General features: G+C 35.4%; 1 protein-coding gene across 1 annotated transcript in view; it reads left to right on the forward strand.

Moving 5' to 3' along the window:
* The window catches only part of PCDH9 (protocadherin 9), an 870094-nt gene that overhangs the window by 569359 nt on the left and 283523 nt on the right, over window positions 1–17212 (forward strand). The window contains exon 4 of the mRNA XM_046663770.1: window positions 4123–4324. Coding sequence (XP_046519726.1) covers window positions 4123–4324 — 202 coding nt within the window. The remainder of the gene's footprint in view (window positions 1–4122; window positions 4325–17212) is intronic.

Raw genomic sequence — 17212 nt, forward strand, 5'->3', positions numbered from 1 at the left:
ATTAACAAGAATGCAATTCAACCAAGTAACATTTTTACTAACCTGATTTTTATACTTAATGATAGATTATATATATTTTCTATATCTATAAACATTAGCACAATTTTAAGTATTGTGAATTATTCAATTGTATAATATTACATAACTTTAATTAATCACCTATTGGACATTTCACTTTTTTCTGCCTTTTTGCTATTTCATGCAAAGACACAATGAAATTTACCACCAAATCTTTGCACACGGGAATCTCTCTGGATTAATGGGACTGGGATTGTAGGCTTGAATGTGAGTCATTCATTGATGAATATTCAATACCAGTAAGAAACACTCATGAGAAGCGTTCAAGTAATGATTGGGATTTCTTAGGAGATTCATTCTTTCAGTGACTCTTGAAGAAAAGTGCCCAGTACAGGAAATACATAGATCTTCCCAGGACGTCTTGAATTTTCCCTCGTTCTTTTCAACTAACCTATAAAAAAATGTTGCAAAGGTGCTTTGTGATGTTTCTCAAATGGAACCAGTGACACCTTCTGACTTGCAGGATCCTGGACTTATCTATATTTGCATGAATGGCCCTTTATGATTGTGTAGAGTACAGAGTCTCTGATGAAAGCTTCCCCTGGGCAGAATTCCTATCAGCAGCCCTGAGATAAAATAACATGAAGCAGTCTTAGGAGTTGTTTGTTCCCATCTTATTCTTTCTCAGGGCAGCCAGGGACCTGGAGCTAACCTGTCAGTGATAAACAAGACAAACAAATGTGACATTCAAACCATTAACCAGACATAGCCGATAATAACAATAATGTTTCCCATGGGAGAAAATGGAATGAGTAAGAAATGGATTTAGGAAAACAAAATGTAAGTGCCCAGCTTTGGAAAGTCTGAAGCCGTCTCGTGATAACACGTGATGTCTCAATGCAGTCAGGCAGGGTTTGACTATGTTTATAAGCCAAATTGGGCCTATTTCCATGGGGATAACCCAAAGGCAAAATTCCCAGAGACAGTAAGAAAAAATCCTCCCTCTTTCTCTCTTCGAATATACAATTGTTTCTTGAAAGGAGAATGAGAAAAGCTTCACTTTCTCTAAGGAGAAAGCCTGTATTCTAAACAGTTGGTCTTCATCCCTCACTCCCACCCAAAAGCAGCTTCCCCTCAGAGAGGCGCTGAGCTGACATGATCTACAGGCACCTTCTGAGGCATGCCAAGATTCGGGGGTTCACGCAGTTTTCTTCCAAAAGAACAATACTTGTTTTCTAGGCTGAAGGAATCCTATCTTTAAAACTAACATTGATAGCCCCGGTTAAAAGAGAATATATAGCTATAAATTTCAAGAATTAGAGCTACCTTTTATTGAGTACCTACTATGTGTCACGTATTATATACCAGGAACATGTCTTATTTTATCTATTTGAGCCTTACAACACGCCTCTGGCGAAGGCACTATTTTCTCTGTTTTACAAAGGCAGGAACTCCTTCAAAGAAATAAAGTGCCCTGCCGTGGGCCAGTCTCTGCTGAGCAAGGGCTCCCAGCCAAAATGTCTGGTTCTGGCTCCTCACCTGGTGCTCTTTAGCAAAACCAGAATGAGTGCTATTGAATCCTTGACGACACCCCCAACTCCTGTTTCTTAACACTTCATAGATCCTCATTTTTCTGCACTTCAACTTATTTAGATACGTTACTTATATCTACTTTGATATTTCAAACATTCTTCTACTTGCATCAGTCATTATGATGATAAATTAAAGATTGATTTGCTTGATCAATTTGCTTTTCATACCGTAATATCCCTGTCCTAATTCTTAGTCCATATGCATCACCACCCCCACCTCCCATTAGACTGACGAATTGTGCACAATTTTGCCAATTAAGACTTAAACATCTTTGAGTCAAATTAATTAGGGAATATTTCCATAAGGCACAGTAGTTTAAACATTATATCACTCTAATTTACAGTGTCTTATTGCAAATAAATTACACTAGATTTCTGTCTTTTCTTATTCTCACTTATAAAGTGGTAAAGAATTGTCATAGTGTATATGAGAGATGGAATCTAATAAGTGTATTTGAAATAGTTTTGAAGAAAACATTTTCCCTGTTATTCTCAGTGTAATTAACGTACCAGGCTATACCATATATATATATATGTGTGTGTAGCTCAATAAATGCTAGTTCTAATGACCATACTGTGGAAACTACTGGATTCAGATTCAAGTATAAATAGTATTGCAGATTTAGACACTTCTTAGGAGAAAAAAATATTGTAATTGAAGCAACATTAATTGTGTTTAGAAGAAGATCACAGATGCAAATTTTCCTCTTTTTCTTCTGTCTATGAAACATATAACTTATAATGGCTTATGAGGGTTCTGGAAATGCTTTATACAGATTGCAGAATCATCTGTTCCGTTGTCTTTCTGTTGTGTTTTGACTTTTTTACTCACGTGAGCTATAACTAAGAGATATTCCTCCAGAGATAACATCGAAGATACTTGAATCACTAAAACTATGGATTTTTAGTAGGCTAATCACTTTCAGAGCTGTCTTTGACAGTCACGTAAAAAGGGCAGTCTGGTCATTGGCATTAGTGCCAGGTTTATCACAAAGGATACTGAGGAATTAAGGGCATATTGAAACAGAATGGAAAATACTTGTATTATTGGTTTTCCCTAGAGGGTAAATTTACATGAGAGGGGAAACAGTATGATAAATGAAAATGGTAGCTTGACCTTTCCTATACAAGGAGAAATACATTTTGGATATTAATATTCCAATTTGGCTCGCATATCATGTAGCACTCACCTAGGCACGTTTCAAAACTATTGAGGGAGGAATGATGGTACTGACAGAGTTGTGCATGAAGGTGAAATGTGCTACAATAGACTCAATTAGTACCATTTATGATTATAGTTTATGTGATGTTGGCATCAGTTCATTAAAAATGTACTGAACTATCAAATCATTTCACACAGGTCGTTGAACAGCAATAAAGTGGTATCAGCTCTTCTCCATTATGACTCAGAGCTGGATTTGAACCAGTGACTCATAGGAAATAGACTATGTTCTACTGTCAGTGTGTAAAAACGCACTTGTAGAGTAGCAGTATTTCTGTCTGTAGCATTTTGTCTCTAACTGCATTAGTTTTTCTTTGAGATGGATACAATCTATAAGTTGTCTCTCGAAAAACAAATTTTAGGTATTGTAAAATGATCATATTATACATTATGTATTTATATATTTTATTATTTATATATTCACAATTTTATTAAATCTGAGTAAAAGTGGTCACATATGACACGATGTTGAATGGTCTTTTGGCTGTTAAAGCAGAATGAAAATTAGGTGCAGTCATACATATAGCGCAAATTTACAACTCTCATATAATTCATAAGGCATAAATCTCTACCCTGTATAACTGTAAATATTCTTATAGCTCATGGATTATATCAGCTAAAAGAATATTTACCAAGAGAGTTAAGCAGCAGTCTGTGCTGAAATGCACAATTTTATTTTATTAAAACACTAAAATTTATTGAAATGCCATATACATATTTTAGGTCATTTCTGATACTGACATTGTGCAAATAGATGACAAAGTAATATTCCAAACACCTTTCAACTGGGATATCCCATAACCAGTGGCTGGTGGTAATATCTGGGCCAGTGGGCAATAATGACTTCATTGCAAAAACTACCTTGAAACTATCAAGAAATCACATGCCTGGTCATTCAAAAAAATGGAATGTTGTATTATCTATGTATTTATTCAGATCTATGGAACAAACATTTGCACATTTCTGCTTCTTTAAAGTATTTTTGTATAACTTCAACAACTACTATAGATATTCTCTTTTTGCCTTTCTTGCTACAAATCTTAACCACTTCTCGTTAGTTTTTTGTTCTTGAATTGTACAAGATTGAAATCTTTTCTTAGATTTTGCGAGTTGTACATTACAAAGTAAATAGCAAATAATAAATGTTTGTTCCTAGCTTTGTTGCAAGTTTTATTTACTTTGCTTTTTACATTGTATCGTTTGTTGAAAATTGCTTAGAATTTGTGTGCCGCTGCGCCTGTTTCATTTGGGAGGAGTGTTAATCCGCGTGTCCTGTGGTCTTCTTTGTAGTCGCAGCGCCGCGTTACGTTTCACCTCCCCGATGGCTCCCAGGAAAGCTGCAGTGACAGTGGTCTGGGAGACCACGAGCCGGTGGGTAGTGGAACCCTGATCTCACACCCTCTTCCTCTGGTTCAGCCACAGGACGAATTCTACGACCAGGCCTCTCCGGACAAGAGGACCGAGGCGGACGGCAACTCTGACCCCAACTCTGGTAAGTCCCCTTAAAAACTTCCACCCCTTCGAGTTCTTCTGGTTTTCTGTTGTACGTTTGAGTTTTAACCGTAATTCTGGGGAGCAAGTAAATAGACATTTGGTTGCTTTTTGCTGGCTATATTGTTGTTATATTCTTTGCTGTATGTCAAGCCAAATGTGTTGATATATTTGTTGTTAAATTGCATAATGCATCTTTATTTTATGAACCGTTAAAGAAGAAACAATGCTACAAATATAATTGTGAAAAGCCATTTGTTACAAGACATCCTGTCAAAGATGTTAAAATGTGAAGACATTTTAACATTATTTTAGAACTGGTAAAATACAGTCAAGTAGAACATAATCAACGAAGAATAAGGGAAAAAAGTATGTATGTATATATATATATATATATATATAAAATTGTCCTGTGGAATGCTATTTTCAAATGAAGACAATAAAAAAGATAAAACAGTAATTAGAACAAGTGTGAAGAGGGGTGATAATGAGTTTCGGGTTTTACCTTTTTGTCTATTTCAATTTGCGATGATTTGGTTTTAATCAATACTTTGGCAAGCTGAACCAGTGAGATGTAATTGGCAAAAACCTTTCTTCTCTACAGACCCACACCCCACTTCAGAAATCACTGCCTAAAGTCAGTCCTGTGAGGCTGCTTCTTCCTTGGCCTTTGGAGGAAATTTTGGGCAAGTGCTATACCTTTTTTGGTCATGCTATTATTTAAAAAAGAAAAAAAATCACTAATCAGTTCACTTTTATTAAAAAATTGAGTTCAATCCGATAATAATTATGTCCAGTCCAGAATAATAAACATGATTTCTATTTGATTTAAATTAAAAGTTTTTTCTAACTCTTCTTGAACTTGCTTAAAACTGGTTGCCTACAGCGTGAAATGAGGATAAGGTGACTTTTTCTTAATTTTCTAGCTACTTCTCTCCTACTGCTTTAGACATTAAAGTGCCTCTGGCAATTTTGTGGCTGAAGTAGAAATACCAAGAGGAGGTAAAAAGCATGAAAAGGCTTTCTTCACTAGTCCTGTTGTGGTAATCCAGCTTTGGTGTTCTCTGACTTCTAGGATTTTAAACTGTTTCCTGGGTGGTGGAGGGATCTTTTGTACGTCTCCTCCAGTCTGTGCCCCCATCTCTGCAGGTTTCTCTGATATATGGTTCTCTTCTCATTGGCATCGTGACATTTGCATCTCCTTTCTGCTAAGGTTTTTCCCTGTATCAGCCAATCTTTTAGAAAGATCTAAGTAAATTCCATACCAGCTGTGGTTCTTGACCTCTCGTGTTCTATATCTTGGTCTCATAATGAAAACGTAAGTGCATCTTTTGACTTCACATATCCAGAAGGTCAGGCCGTACCCAAAGAGACAATTTCTCATCACACAGCATTTGGGTGAGCTGGCCAACTATTCTCCTTAGATTTCTTGGGTTTGATTAGTCTAAGCACCATTGAATCGAAGTGGTTCCACTGAATCAGCCTTTCCTGGGCTTGTGTGAAGAGGTCAGAGAGGTAGCACAGCGCTTTGTAAACTGATTTCCTAGTCTCCAATTTTAAAACATCTCTTATTGGCATTAAGCCAAAGGTCTCAAAACAGGTTCTTGACTACCTGTTCTGAAGATGGTAGTGGTTGGCTCCTCTTGTATAAGCCAAAACCAAGACAGAAAGACTCCATTTTAAACATTCTGGTGCAAATGGTTTTAGGACTTATCTACATAGTTCAACAAAGTTATTTTTATAGATATAGAAATTTAAAAAAAAGTAGACTGAAGTATGGTGAACCTAAGCTGCCCTAGGCCAGACCATTATCCAATATGAGCACCTACTCACGCAATGACTTCTTAGACCTGGGTAACAGCACTGGGCAAGCCGCCAAATGCAAGAAGATAGAAGAGATTCTAAAGCCAAAAAAAAACCCTTTTAAGCCTGGTTCAAGAAGTCCCCAGAGTTTTTGCCAATCTAGTCACATGGAAAAAGAGACCCAAGAGATGGCACACCCTTGCACACTCCAACATTCAACTCAACATGGTGACTTCACCCAGGAGAATCATGGTCAATAAAATGTGTTAAACTGAACAGTGCTGCTTGATGGCGACAGCATCCTTATTCAACATTGGGAAAGAAGAGGCAGATAGGGAAAGGAGGAGCCCAGAGGGCCCCTCGAGGCTAGCAGTTCTTTTGACATTTAATGGGAGTTAAAATTTTAACCTCCTTTGTAAATGTCTAGAGCAGAATTAATTAGAATAGCCCAGAGATATTAAGAGATTCATAACTAAATGGTAATTCATATTAGAATAGTATTATGATATATTATCTTAAAATTCTGCAGTCACATTTTTGTAATTAACTTTGAAGAATTTGTAAAGTGAGGTACAGTATAATTGAAGCAATAATCTTCAATAGTAATAATCTTGCTATTTAGATCTAAACTGTTTCCTTTGTCTTCACTGGGGTTTTCTGTCTGTGGTCTGATAATTCTTAAAGAGGCATGATTTTCTAGCAATTGTGCTATATGTGTATAAATCATGAATGTCAGTATTATCTATAGAGTTGTTAACTGTTGCATGTGTATGAATTCCTCTTTTTTTTCAAATATGATACTTCTCAATTAAAAAAATCACTAAGAATTAGGACTGATTTCATAGTAACTCTTTTCATTGTGCATTTTTTCAAAAAAATTAATACAAATGATGTCTTATGGGAGGTCTTTGAAAACTTTAGGCTTTAATATAGGGTCTTGCTTCTAAACACACACAATCACACACAGAAGCATTGATTTAAAATATTCTTTATTTTAAATTTTATAATTTTGGGTCGTTGGCATCATCAATTTTATGTTATATCAAACTTGATTTTTTTAAAAAAATAAGGAAAAGATGGAAATTTTTACATGCAATGCCAAAAATAAATTTAAAAGTTTGCAAATTAATCTATAATCAATGGTTTTTGTAAGTGATATGTAAAATCTAGAGTAATCTTTATCTATTGTATCAGATATGACTCATGCCAATAATTTAGATGTGCTGGAAATATAACTTTCATTTTTTTCTTTCATTTATTTTTAAATTTCTAATCCCCATTTTGCCAGTGTGGCAGAAACTACACTTCTTTTTTCCTTCAATCCCAGCGATTCTATATCAAGCCATAAAGAATTGAGATATTCTGGTCCCTGGGTTATCTGTCTATGTTCACTGAGATGCCCATTGTCTCATTAGGTCCACATGAGTCTCAAATGACACTGCCTTCGTTCCAGTCCTCCTGGCTCCTTCAGAAATACTGCTGTTGCCTTTGTGCCGTGGAAGGGCAAAGGAGTTTGTGCAAGGCTGTCTCTGGACCCCCATGCCTAGCTGCCCAGTGCAGTGCATCACTTTCTAGGATCTTCTTGTTTCCTTGGACTCTGTCGTGAAATCTGGCTTTAGGACTCTCTCATCCCAAGCCTCCGGATTTCTCTGAGTTCTGCCCAACAAGCAGGATGTGGAATCTCTCCTCTTTATTCCCATCCCTTTCACCCCTCTTCTTCCCAGTCAGCTTGAGTAAATGTTTTTAATGTCTGGGCTTGGGGATCCGCACTGTTTTTCTTGATAGTTTCCCTCAAAGACACAAGTCCTCTTTTTTTTTTTTTTTTTTTTTTTGCCTCAGTAGCAACTGAAAAGATAAGCTCCGTGGCAGGTTTAGAACTTTGCAAAATAACTGAATGCTTTTTTACTGTTCTCCACTCTGTCTCATCCTCATCCATTCAGTGAATCTGAAACCTGTATCTGCCAGCCCAATTTGAAAAAACTGGGGTAGGTAAAGGGATATATACAAGCAGATAAAAAATCGTTAATATTTCAAAATTATTTTCACAAATAAGTAAAATGATTTTTGTCCTTATTGCTAAAACAGTTACAGAGCATGCTATTAACTTGTACAGTGGGTGGATATAAAACTGATAGACGAAAAGAATTATTCCTTTTTAACAAAGTGGTTTTTAAAAATGTGTGGTGAAGAATTTCACCCCGTTAATCATTGATTACCTTGAGATGCTGTTCTCACAGGAAATCTGGGATATATATTTGAGTAGTATATTAATTTACAGAATGAATTGGTGCCTTAGAACTCTCCAATGGTGATGAATAAATTTGTTTCTTTTTTCACTATCAGTATCACAGAAAATAAATTTTTGAGACAATTGTAGATATATGAGTATGTGCTGGGATTTAAATGATATTAAAAATTATTTATTTTATTCAATGTGATAATGTAATTGCAGTTTTATTCAAAGGAAATCCTTATTGGTCGTGATAGATTATGAAGAATTTATAAGAGAAACAATATGATGTCTGGAATTTGTTTTAATAAGACTTCAGCAAAATAATAATAGTGATAGTAATGATAGGAATGAATTAAACGACGAGATGTTAGCAATTGAGGTTGGATAATGGCTGTATGGAAGTTATTATACCATTCTCTCTAATTTTTTGTGTATTTTAAAATTCCAAAAATAGAAAGTTTAAGTATATAGTGGGAGTCTGGTATAAAACTCAGAATCAGTCTATAAAACATATCTGCCCTTGTTAGCTCAGGGCAGATCTTCCTCAGGAAAAACAAACAAACAAAAATATATCTGTTTTTCCTCTTTCTCTTAATCTTTTTGATGCAAAGACATGGTTTAGTTTACAAAAGTATAGCCAAATGTTTTTGTATACAGCAAGCATATTTTATACATTGAAGTACGTTTCAAATGGTGAAATTGCAATTAAGCAGAGATTTTCAGTAATTACATATGTATTTGGAATACTTGAATGTAAATGGGTGTTTGCCTCCATTAAAGACCTTTTGAGTAAAATAAAGCTTTGAGAACGTCCCTTTAAAATTTAGCAATAAAATCATTAAGCACAAACCTCAGCCCTGAGCTGTTGTATGACACCCAAGAAGAGATTAAAGGCAGGGCATGACAAGTACCTCTCTGGTAACCAAATAGACGGTGTCTCTATGTTCTAGGTACATCTGAGTCTTAGAGCTGACTTAGCCAACTGCCCCAGGAATGACACACAGACATGCAGTATTTCCTGTACTGAGTTTCGTTACCTTTTCTGCATTCAAAGATTTATCCCATTCCCAAATAGCAGAGTAAATCATAATTCCTTAAGAACTTAACTCATTTATGTGATCATACGCTCCATGTAAAATTCAATAAAACCATTAATTCTAAGAAAAGACTAAAGGGATTTGCAATTGAAGATTGCTATTTTTGACCAATATGACTAGACTGATGAAAGAATTTTACTAAGTTATAAGCAAACAAAAACAATTATGTGATCAGATCAGGGTCAGCTTATTACCACTAATTCAGCATTAAGTCTTAATTTTGTCCATTGAGAATTATGAATAGAGTTATTTTTATATCCAATATTTCTTTTAAATGTTATTTTAAAGGATTTTCTGCTGTTTAACCATGTGCAAAATAGCAGATTATATTTCGTTTATGAAAGCCCTCTCTGTCATCTGCTTCTGAATACCTGGACTGCGTATGAATCAGTTGATGAATTCTCACTAAGAATGATTTTGATGCTTGATGATGTTTATGAGTAATTTTTATTGAGGTCTACTTATGAGTCAGGAATGCTAGTAAATATTTCAATATATTGTCTATAATCCCACACCGATATAGCAAGTTAGATAGTATTGAAACTGAATTTCAGAAAATTTAAGTTATTTGTCAAAACTACCGAGCAAGTAGCTGAGGCAGAATGTGAACTCAGGAGCGCCTGACTCCACAGTTTATGTTTTTGCTGTTCGAAGACACCACCTTTAATGTAGACACTGTTTTAAGGCAGTGTATAACTCATTGAGTTAAATTTGGGGGCGCTAATCTTATTTTTTAAGAGGAAATTTGAGAAATTGAATCTTATGGAGATGGTTGAACAGTCTGCTAGTGAAATGAACAGCTTGTGAGAAAACTACAGAATTTTTTTGGCGTTGGGATTGTGAAATGAATGAGAAACCTCAAAATTGGAGTCAGGAAGGCCTGTTGGGGGAGCTCTCACACCCTATCATACATCATCAATTACTCCAGATAGGAAGAGATGTGTTCTTGCATCTTCCACAGGCAGTACAACTACTTTACTACTGAAGGAAGATTTCTTACCCCACCTGGCAACAGCACGGCTAATGAGAAGTGCTGCAGCTCGGCCAATGAAAAACTGTTGCCACCCTGAACTGTTGCTTTCCCCCAATGGACTTTTGTTTAGGACAGCCCCTCACTAGCCCCCCCTTTTTCTCTACAAAAGCAAGCTCACCTCTTTTGTCCTCTGGATTGCGTATGGTTCGCCAGAGCAAGCACATCCCAAATTGCAATTCTTTTGGCTAGTCCCAAATAAACTTATTTTGAGGGTAAAATAACAGGTGAATATGCTTTTTAGGTTGATAAGTTAATGAAGATTTAGACCTTGGTAGGACCCTACAGATCATGCAGTATAAAATTATTTTGTACAGAGGCATAAAAAGGGAAATCCTTTGCCTGTAGTTACATAGTTTGTGAGTCAAGAATAAAACTCATATATGCTGACTCTTATTTAGTGCTCATTTCTTTGGAACAGTATCATGACTCTTATCCCTTTTCCTCAAAGAAAATCTCTATGATTATTTGATTAACAATTGTCTCCCCCATTAATCTCTGACTATTTGCTCACCTTTCCATTCACTATTTGTAACCATACCTGGCATATAATAGGCCAGCAATGTATACAGTCATGCATCATTTAACGATAGGAATATGTTCTGAGAAATGTGTTAGATGGTTTTGTGGGACCATCATAGAGTGTACTTACACAAACCTAGATGGTGTAGGCTACTACACATCTAGGCTATGTGGTACTAATCTTATGGGACCACCGTATATGTGGCCCATTGTTGACTGAAACGGCATTCTGTGATGCAGATTTTATTTGTTGACTGAATGAATAAATCAATATTTCACAAATATATGAAAATGCAATCAGACAAACTAAAAGTGTCCTATTAAGATAAAAACAAACAAACAAACAACAAAAGCTAGAATGTAGTGCACCATGTTAATTGTGGTTATCTTTGGGTTGGAGTATCGATTTCTTCTTAATTGTCCATATTTTCCACAATTTTAATAATGTATTCAAAATTATATTTTCATTTTGTAATGAGCTAACATACGTGGAAATCACCTAACACAGAGCTGAGAAAAAAATTCTCTCTCAGTACATACATATTTTGCATCAAGTAAAAGTTACATTAAAAATATTATTCCTGTCAGTACTAAAGATATAGGCCATACATGGTAAGAAAACTTGAAAATTTAAAATATTTGGGCATGAGAAACAGGCTGTCATTTTGGGCAGAAAAGGCAAGTTAATAAAGTAAAGAAGATTCCAGAAAAAGTATAATTACTCTATCAAATTCCGATCCTAAGAAATTGTGCTAATCCTAACCTGCAGGAAAAAAAATCACTAATGATAATAAGCTTTGAGAATTAAACATGAATTTTATCTGGGCAGCACAGTATTGTATTAAATAATATTGGTGAACTGTATTTATAACTTTTATAAGTATCCTGGGTTGAGTTAATTACGTAAATCTAAAAACAATTGTTCAGAGATTTCATATTGTCACCTGTTGTGTTTGCTGCCCCATGAGACTTTTGTAATCAATTCAGGATGATTCTACAAAAGTGGCCCCTGAGTTAATGAATCTAAAGTTCCTCAGAGAATGGGATAGAGAAAAGGTAATCAATCCTACATAATTTTAAGGAGAAAAAATGTTTCCCAAAACTCAGTAATTTAAAAAAAACATAATTTGATTACCTTTTTTATCCTGTGAGACTTTAATTCTTTGCTTTGTTAAATATGTTTCTCTAAATCTACGTTCAAAACTTATCTACTATTAACTAGTTTTACCTCAAAATCAGAGCAGGCAGAACATTTTCTAGATTAAAAGCATCTTGATTGTAAACCAAATATATATCTACCCATCTCTTATCTATGTGTCTCTCCATGTGTCTACGTGTGTATCTATGTGTCTATCTATCTGTATTCTACTGCTAATTACCATAAATTTAGTGCCTTAAAACAACACACATTCATAATCTCACAGTTTCTTTAAGTCAGGAGTCTGAGCATGGCTTGGCTGAGTCCTCTGCTCAGGGTGTCAAAAACTTGCAATCAAGGTGTCAGCCAGGTTGTGTTCTCATCTGCAGGCTAAACTGTGGAAGAATTTACTTCCGATATGCTTCAGATGGTTACCAGAATTTATTTCATTGCACTTGTAGGACAGAGAGCCCCAGTACATTGCTTGCTGTTGGCTAGAGACTGCTCTCAGCAGCTGGAGGCCACTCTCTGCTGCTAGCCACACATCCCTCTCAACAGGAGTGCTTACTTCTTCAAAGCCAGTTAGAGAGAGAGTCTCTAGAGAGTGTGTAACAACATAGAGTCTTGTATGACTTAACATAATCATGGGAGTGACATTCCATTACTGTTGCCATATTCTTTTGGTTAGAAGCAAGTCTCAGATCCCGCCCACACTCAAGGGAAGGGGATACATATCGTCGTGAACACCAGGAGATGGGGATCATGAGGGCCCACCTAGATCATGTCTGCCACAATTTATATGACTTTGTCATTCTGATATATCTTAGTATTCAAGGTCTTTTGTTGAAGATCCTTTATTCACTTGCCTTTTCCGTGATTCACTCATTTATTTGGTCATTTATCTATTTGTTCTATAAACCATCATATAGAGGCTACTCTGTGCCAGGTCCCACACTGGCTTCTGGGGACAGACATTAAAACCAAGACTCTCTAAACTTAAACAACCTCACAGTTACTAAACTAAGAGCAAGAGCTCTTAATCTGAGTTCTTTGGTTGGAGAGGCCCTTGGGTAGGTTTTTGGGAATCTGGGGAAGTTCCTGAAATTGTTTTGCAATTCTTTTTTCCTGAGGGGAATGCTATGAGCATTTTATAGACCATAAAAAAGGGACAAAACAAGAAAAAGAAAAAGAAAGATTGCTTTTTGTAAGAGAGAAGATACTGGGTACCAATAACAATAGTTAACTAGAATAAATGCTAATGATAAGTGCATAAAAAAGTATAAGGTTTTAGAATAGAATAAGTCTTGAATAAAGAATCAATAAAGATTCTGTAGAGTTATACTTTAAAGTGACATTGGATGAATAGAAATTGCCTAAGTTAATAAAATGCGTGTGTGTGTGTGGGCAATGGGCTTCTTGGTGCTATGGAAGGTCATGGTCAGTAGGGCAAGTGGTGAGTAGGACATGCAGGTATGCTCAGCTCCACAGCTTGGCCTCAGGTTCCTAATCACCAGAATGGGGCTATTAAAATCTGTAAGAATTTTTTTTAACCTTTTTAAAATTATTATTATTTTTTAAAATTTTCCTTCTTCTCCCCAAAGCCCCCCAGTACATAGTTGTATATTTAGTTGTGGGTCCTTCTAGTTGTGGCTGTGGGATGCAGCCTCAGCATGGCCTGAAGAGCAGTGCCATGTCCATACCCAGTATGTGAACCAGCAAAACCCTGGGTCGCTGAAATGGAGTAGGCGAATTTAACCACTCGGCCATGGGCCAGCCCCATGAGAATATTTTTATAAAAATGAGTTATTTTATGTAAGTAATCACCTAGCACAGTGCCTAAAACATAGTAGATACTCAACAAATGGCTGATATTAATCTGCTCAAGTATGTGGCGATAAATGAAACTGGATTGAGAGATAGGTTGGGACCAGATTTTAAATGATGAGGAGTTATGAGATAAATTCTAATTGGATATAACAGATAAGGGAAAAGAAAGACTTGACAGTATTTCCAAGATTTTAGTTTGGGAGACTTACTCGAAAATGACACAAATAAATTAGAGACTATAAGAGAAAATCTCAGATTAAGAATTAACAATTTTATCTTTAGTTTTAAAGTTTGAGCTACTGGACTAGGTTATCTAGGAACTAAGAATATGATTCTGAGTTGGAAATTAGAAACTGACAACATAGATGGTGAATGAAATTATAGGAATAAATAAGAGAATGATGAAGAGAGACAAGGAGCCTAAGGAAAAATTCATGACAAACCTTAATGTTTAGGGCAGGCAAAAGTGAGGGAACGGTGGAGTGACAGCAAAAACTACAAAAATTAAGGTACATTTAAAAAGATATTTGAAACCTTCGGGGAGATTGGAGTCCTGTACAGTTAATGGTGGCTTTTCTTGTAGGCAATGTGGAGTTGTGTGTGATTAAGAACACAGACTGTGGAATCCAAATAGCCCATCATTTAACTCGTTGACCTTGAGGTGACAAAGTGGTTGGCGTATAATGCAGGCTTAGTTTACAGATATCATTAATTTCTTATTGTTATTATTATCATTAGATATTGAAAAGGTGTAGAAGTAAAAGACGTATTTTAATTATTTAGCAAAAGTTTCCAATCAAGTTTTAAAAAGTACCATGGTGAATTTTGAAGCGTAAAATTATTGTTATACATTAGAAGAAATAAAAATTCTAAAAAAGGGTTGGTCTCAAATTCTAAAAAACTTTATATTTTGAATTCTTTTGATGTGACTTTTTTTCATATTTATCATATCTGATGGATGCTTCCAAAACATCACAGTTCTCTAAAGTCTAATAAAAATGATATAGTAGCATATTTGTACTCCAGTATCTTCATTGCTTTACCTTAAACAAATTATGTTCACTTTATGATTTTAAAGTATTTATTATAATATTAATTATTCACAATACATTTTCTGTTTTATTACCATTTTACTTTTAAAAGAGGTACAATGAGATGACTTTATGTATTATTTCATAAAGTAGGTAAAAGATAGCTGTAAAACAGGCAGGAACACCATCTTTCTCTGCTGGAAAATTTTAGATGTCATCAATTTTAAGTATGACTTTAATTCCAGAAAGAATTAGTTTGAGTAGTCATTTATTATAAATATTTAAAAGTTGTTAGTAATATTCTCTTGCATTCGAGCTTATTTAAGAGGTCACGACTAGTATGTTTGCTTTAGTAGAAAAATCTGTAGGGACAACATGCCTCCTAGTGTAAAGTAAGGGTAATGTCAACTTTCGTTGGTGTGCTGCTTAGAATCGCATTTCCATAGCTGCATACCGTCATGTGATTCATTCTTCTAAGGATCCGTGAAGAGGCATGACATTACCTAACCCTGGATATGTGGTCTGCCCTCGAGGAGAAAGAAGTTATTCTTTGTATATCTGTGTTTATAATAATTTGAGAGTGTTAAAACTAATAGATAAATAGATAAGCAAATCAGTACCCATATCAAAAAATAGGAGTTTACTGATTTCAGTAACTCTTTGAAGCATAAGATTAAAGTGTTTTTTTTTTAAAACCTCAAAATAAAAACATCGCCCAAGAAAAATCTGGAAATAAATTGCTAATTGTAAAGGACGTATACTCATAAAATCAAACTAATGTCTTTTATTTACCTTAATACATAAAGCAAATATAAAAGACATTGTCTAGTGTTTGAAAACAATTTGAAATTTTTAAAGAAACCATAGATGTTTGTCTAAAATGTCCTACACGTACCTTAACACTGTTTTGACACACATTTCTGCCAGTGGGTTGAGACTTATTCAGATTAGTGTGACTGACAAATATATGGAGGCCCAGATGTTAACAACTGTAAAGTAAGTTGCCCAGTAAATTACAGGGTGGCCAGTCCAATTTGAATTTCATATAGCAATGAAATATTTTACGGTCTAAGTATATCTTAAATATTGCAATATTGTAATGTCCTTTTCAATATTGGGGACATACTTAGACCAAAAATACATTCATTGTTTATCTGAAATTCAAATTTAAGCAGCCATCTTCTATTTTAATTTTTTTAAATCTGGCAACTCTTCTCTAAAACTATGGTGTTTTAATAAAATGGCATTAAATGTGTTAAATCATATAATTCAAGTATTATGAGGAAATGTATCCATGGCATACATTTAATTACAGTTAAAATTTGGGGCAATGATTAGTCAACTTTATATTAGAATTAGTCATGTGGCACTGCCCCATGTAGAGATGTTATTTCTTTTCTTTAAAAAAGCATCAGTTTTGGGGCTGGCCCCGTGGCCGAGTGGTTAAGTTCACGCGCTCCGCTGCAGGCGGCCCAGTGTTTCGTTGGTTTGAATCCTGGGCGCGGACATGGCACTGCTCATCAGACCACGCTGAGGCAGCGTCCCACATGCCACAACTAGAAGGACCCACAACAAAGAATATACAACTATGTACCGGGGGACTTTGGGGAGAAAAAAAAAAAAAAAAAGCATCAGTTTTTAGTATAGTAACTTTCATGTCCAGAAAATAATCACACTTCAGCGTTAGAAGCTCAGTTTGTGCTTATATTCAACAGTGTAAATGCACTGTTCCATCATTGAATAATGACTTTATGTGAGCCTTCTACTGATTGTTGGTCTTTTACTGATTTACAGAGAGAAATTCTGGTTAAAGTTTTTGATTCATGATTTTATTTTGGTTTAATGGGTTTTTTTGATACATCGTATTTTAGGAATCTTTATATATTCCTTGACTTTTGTATACTCTCCTTCCTTCAGGGTCTAATCTATAATTTTTAGTATCTAACCACATCCAAAGGAACCTATGTCAACATGGGAGGAGGGTAGTGGGGAGAGAGCCAAGAGAGGGAGACGGGAACAGACAGTATTTCAATTTGTTTGTGGAATTTTAAGGCTTTGATTGCATATCTTAGTAAATATATCCATCTAGAGTACACAAAATAGATTTTAAGCTCTCTTAAGGAGGGGCTGACCTAATAGAGTAGTAGTTAAGTTCACGCACTCTGCTTCGGCAGCCCGGGGTTCACTGGTTCGGATCCTGGGCACGAT

The sequence above is a fragment of the Equus quagga genome, chromosome 6 (assembly GCF_021613505.1).
Source record: "Equus quagga isolate Etosha38 chromosome 6, UCLA_HA_Equagga_1.0, whole genome shotgun sequence".
Lineage (NCBI taxonomy): Eukaryota > Metazoa > Chordata > Mammalia > Perissodactyla > Equidae > Equus > Equus quagga.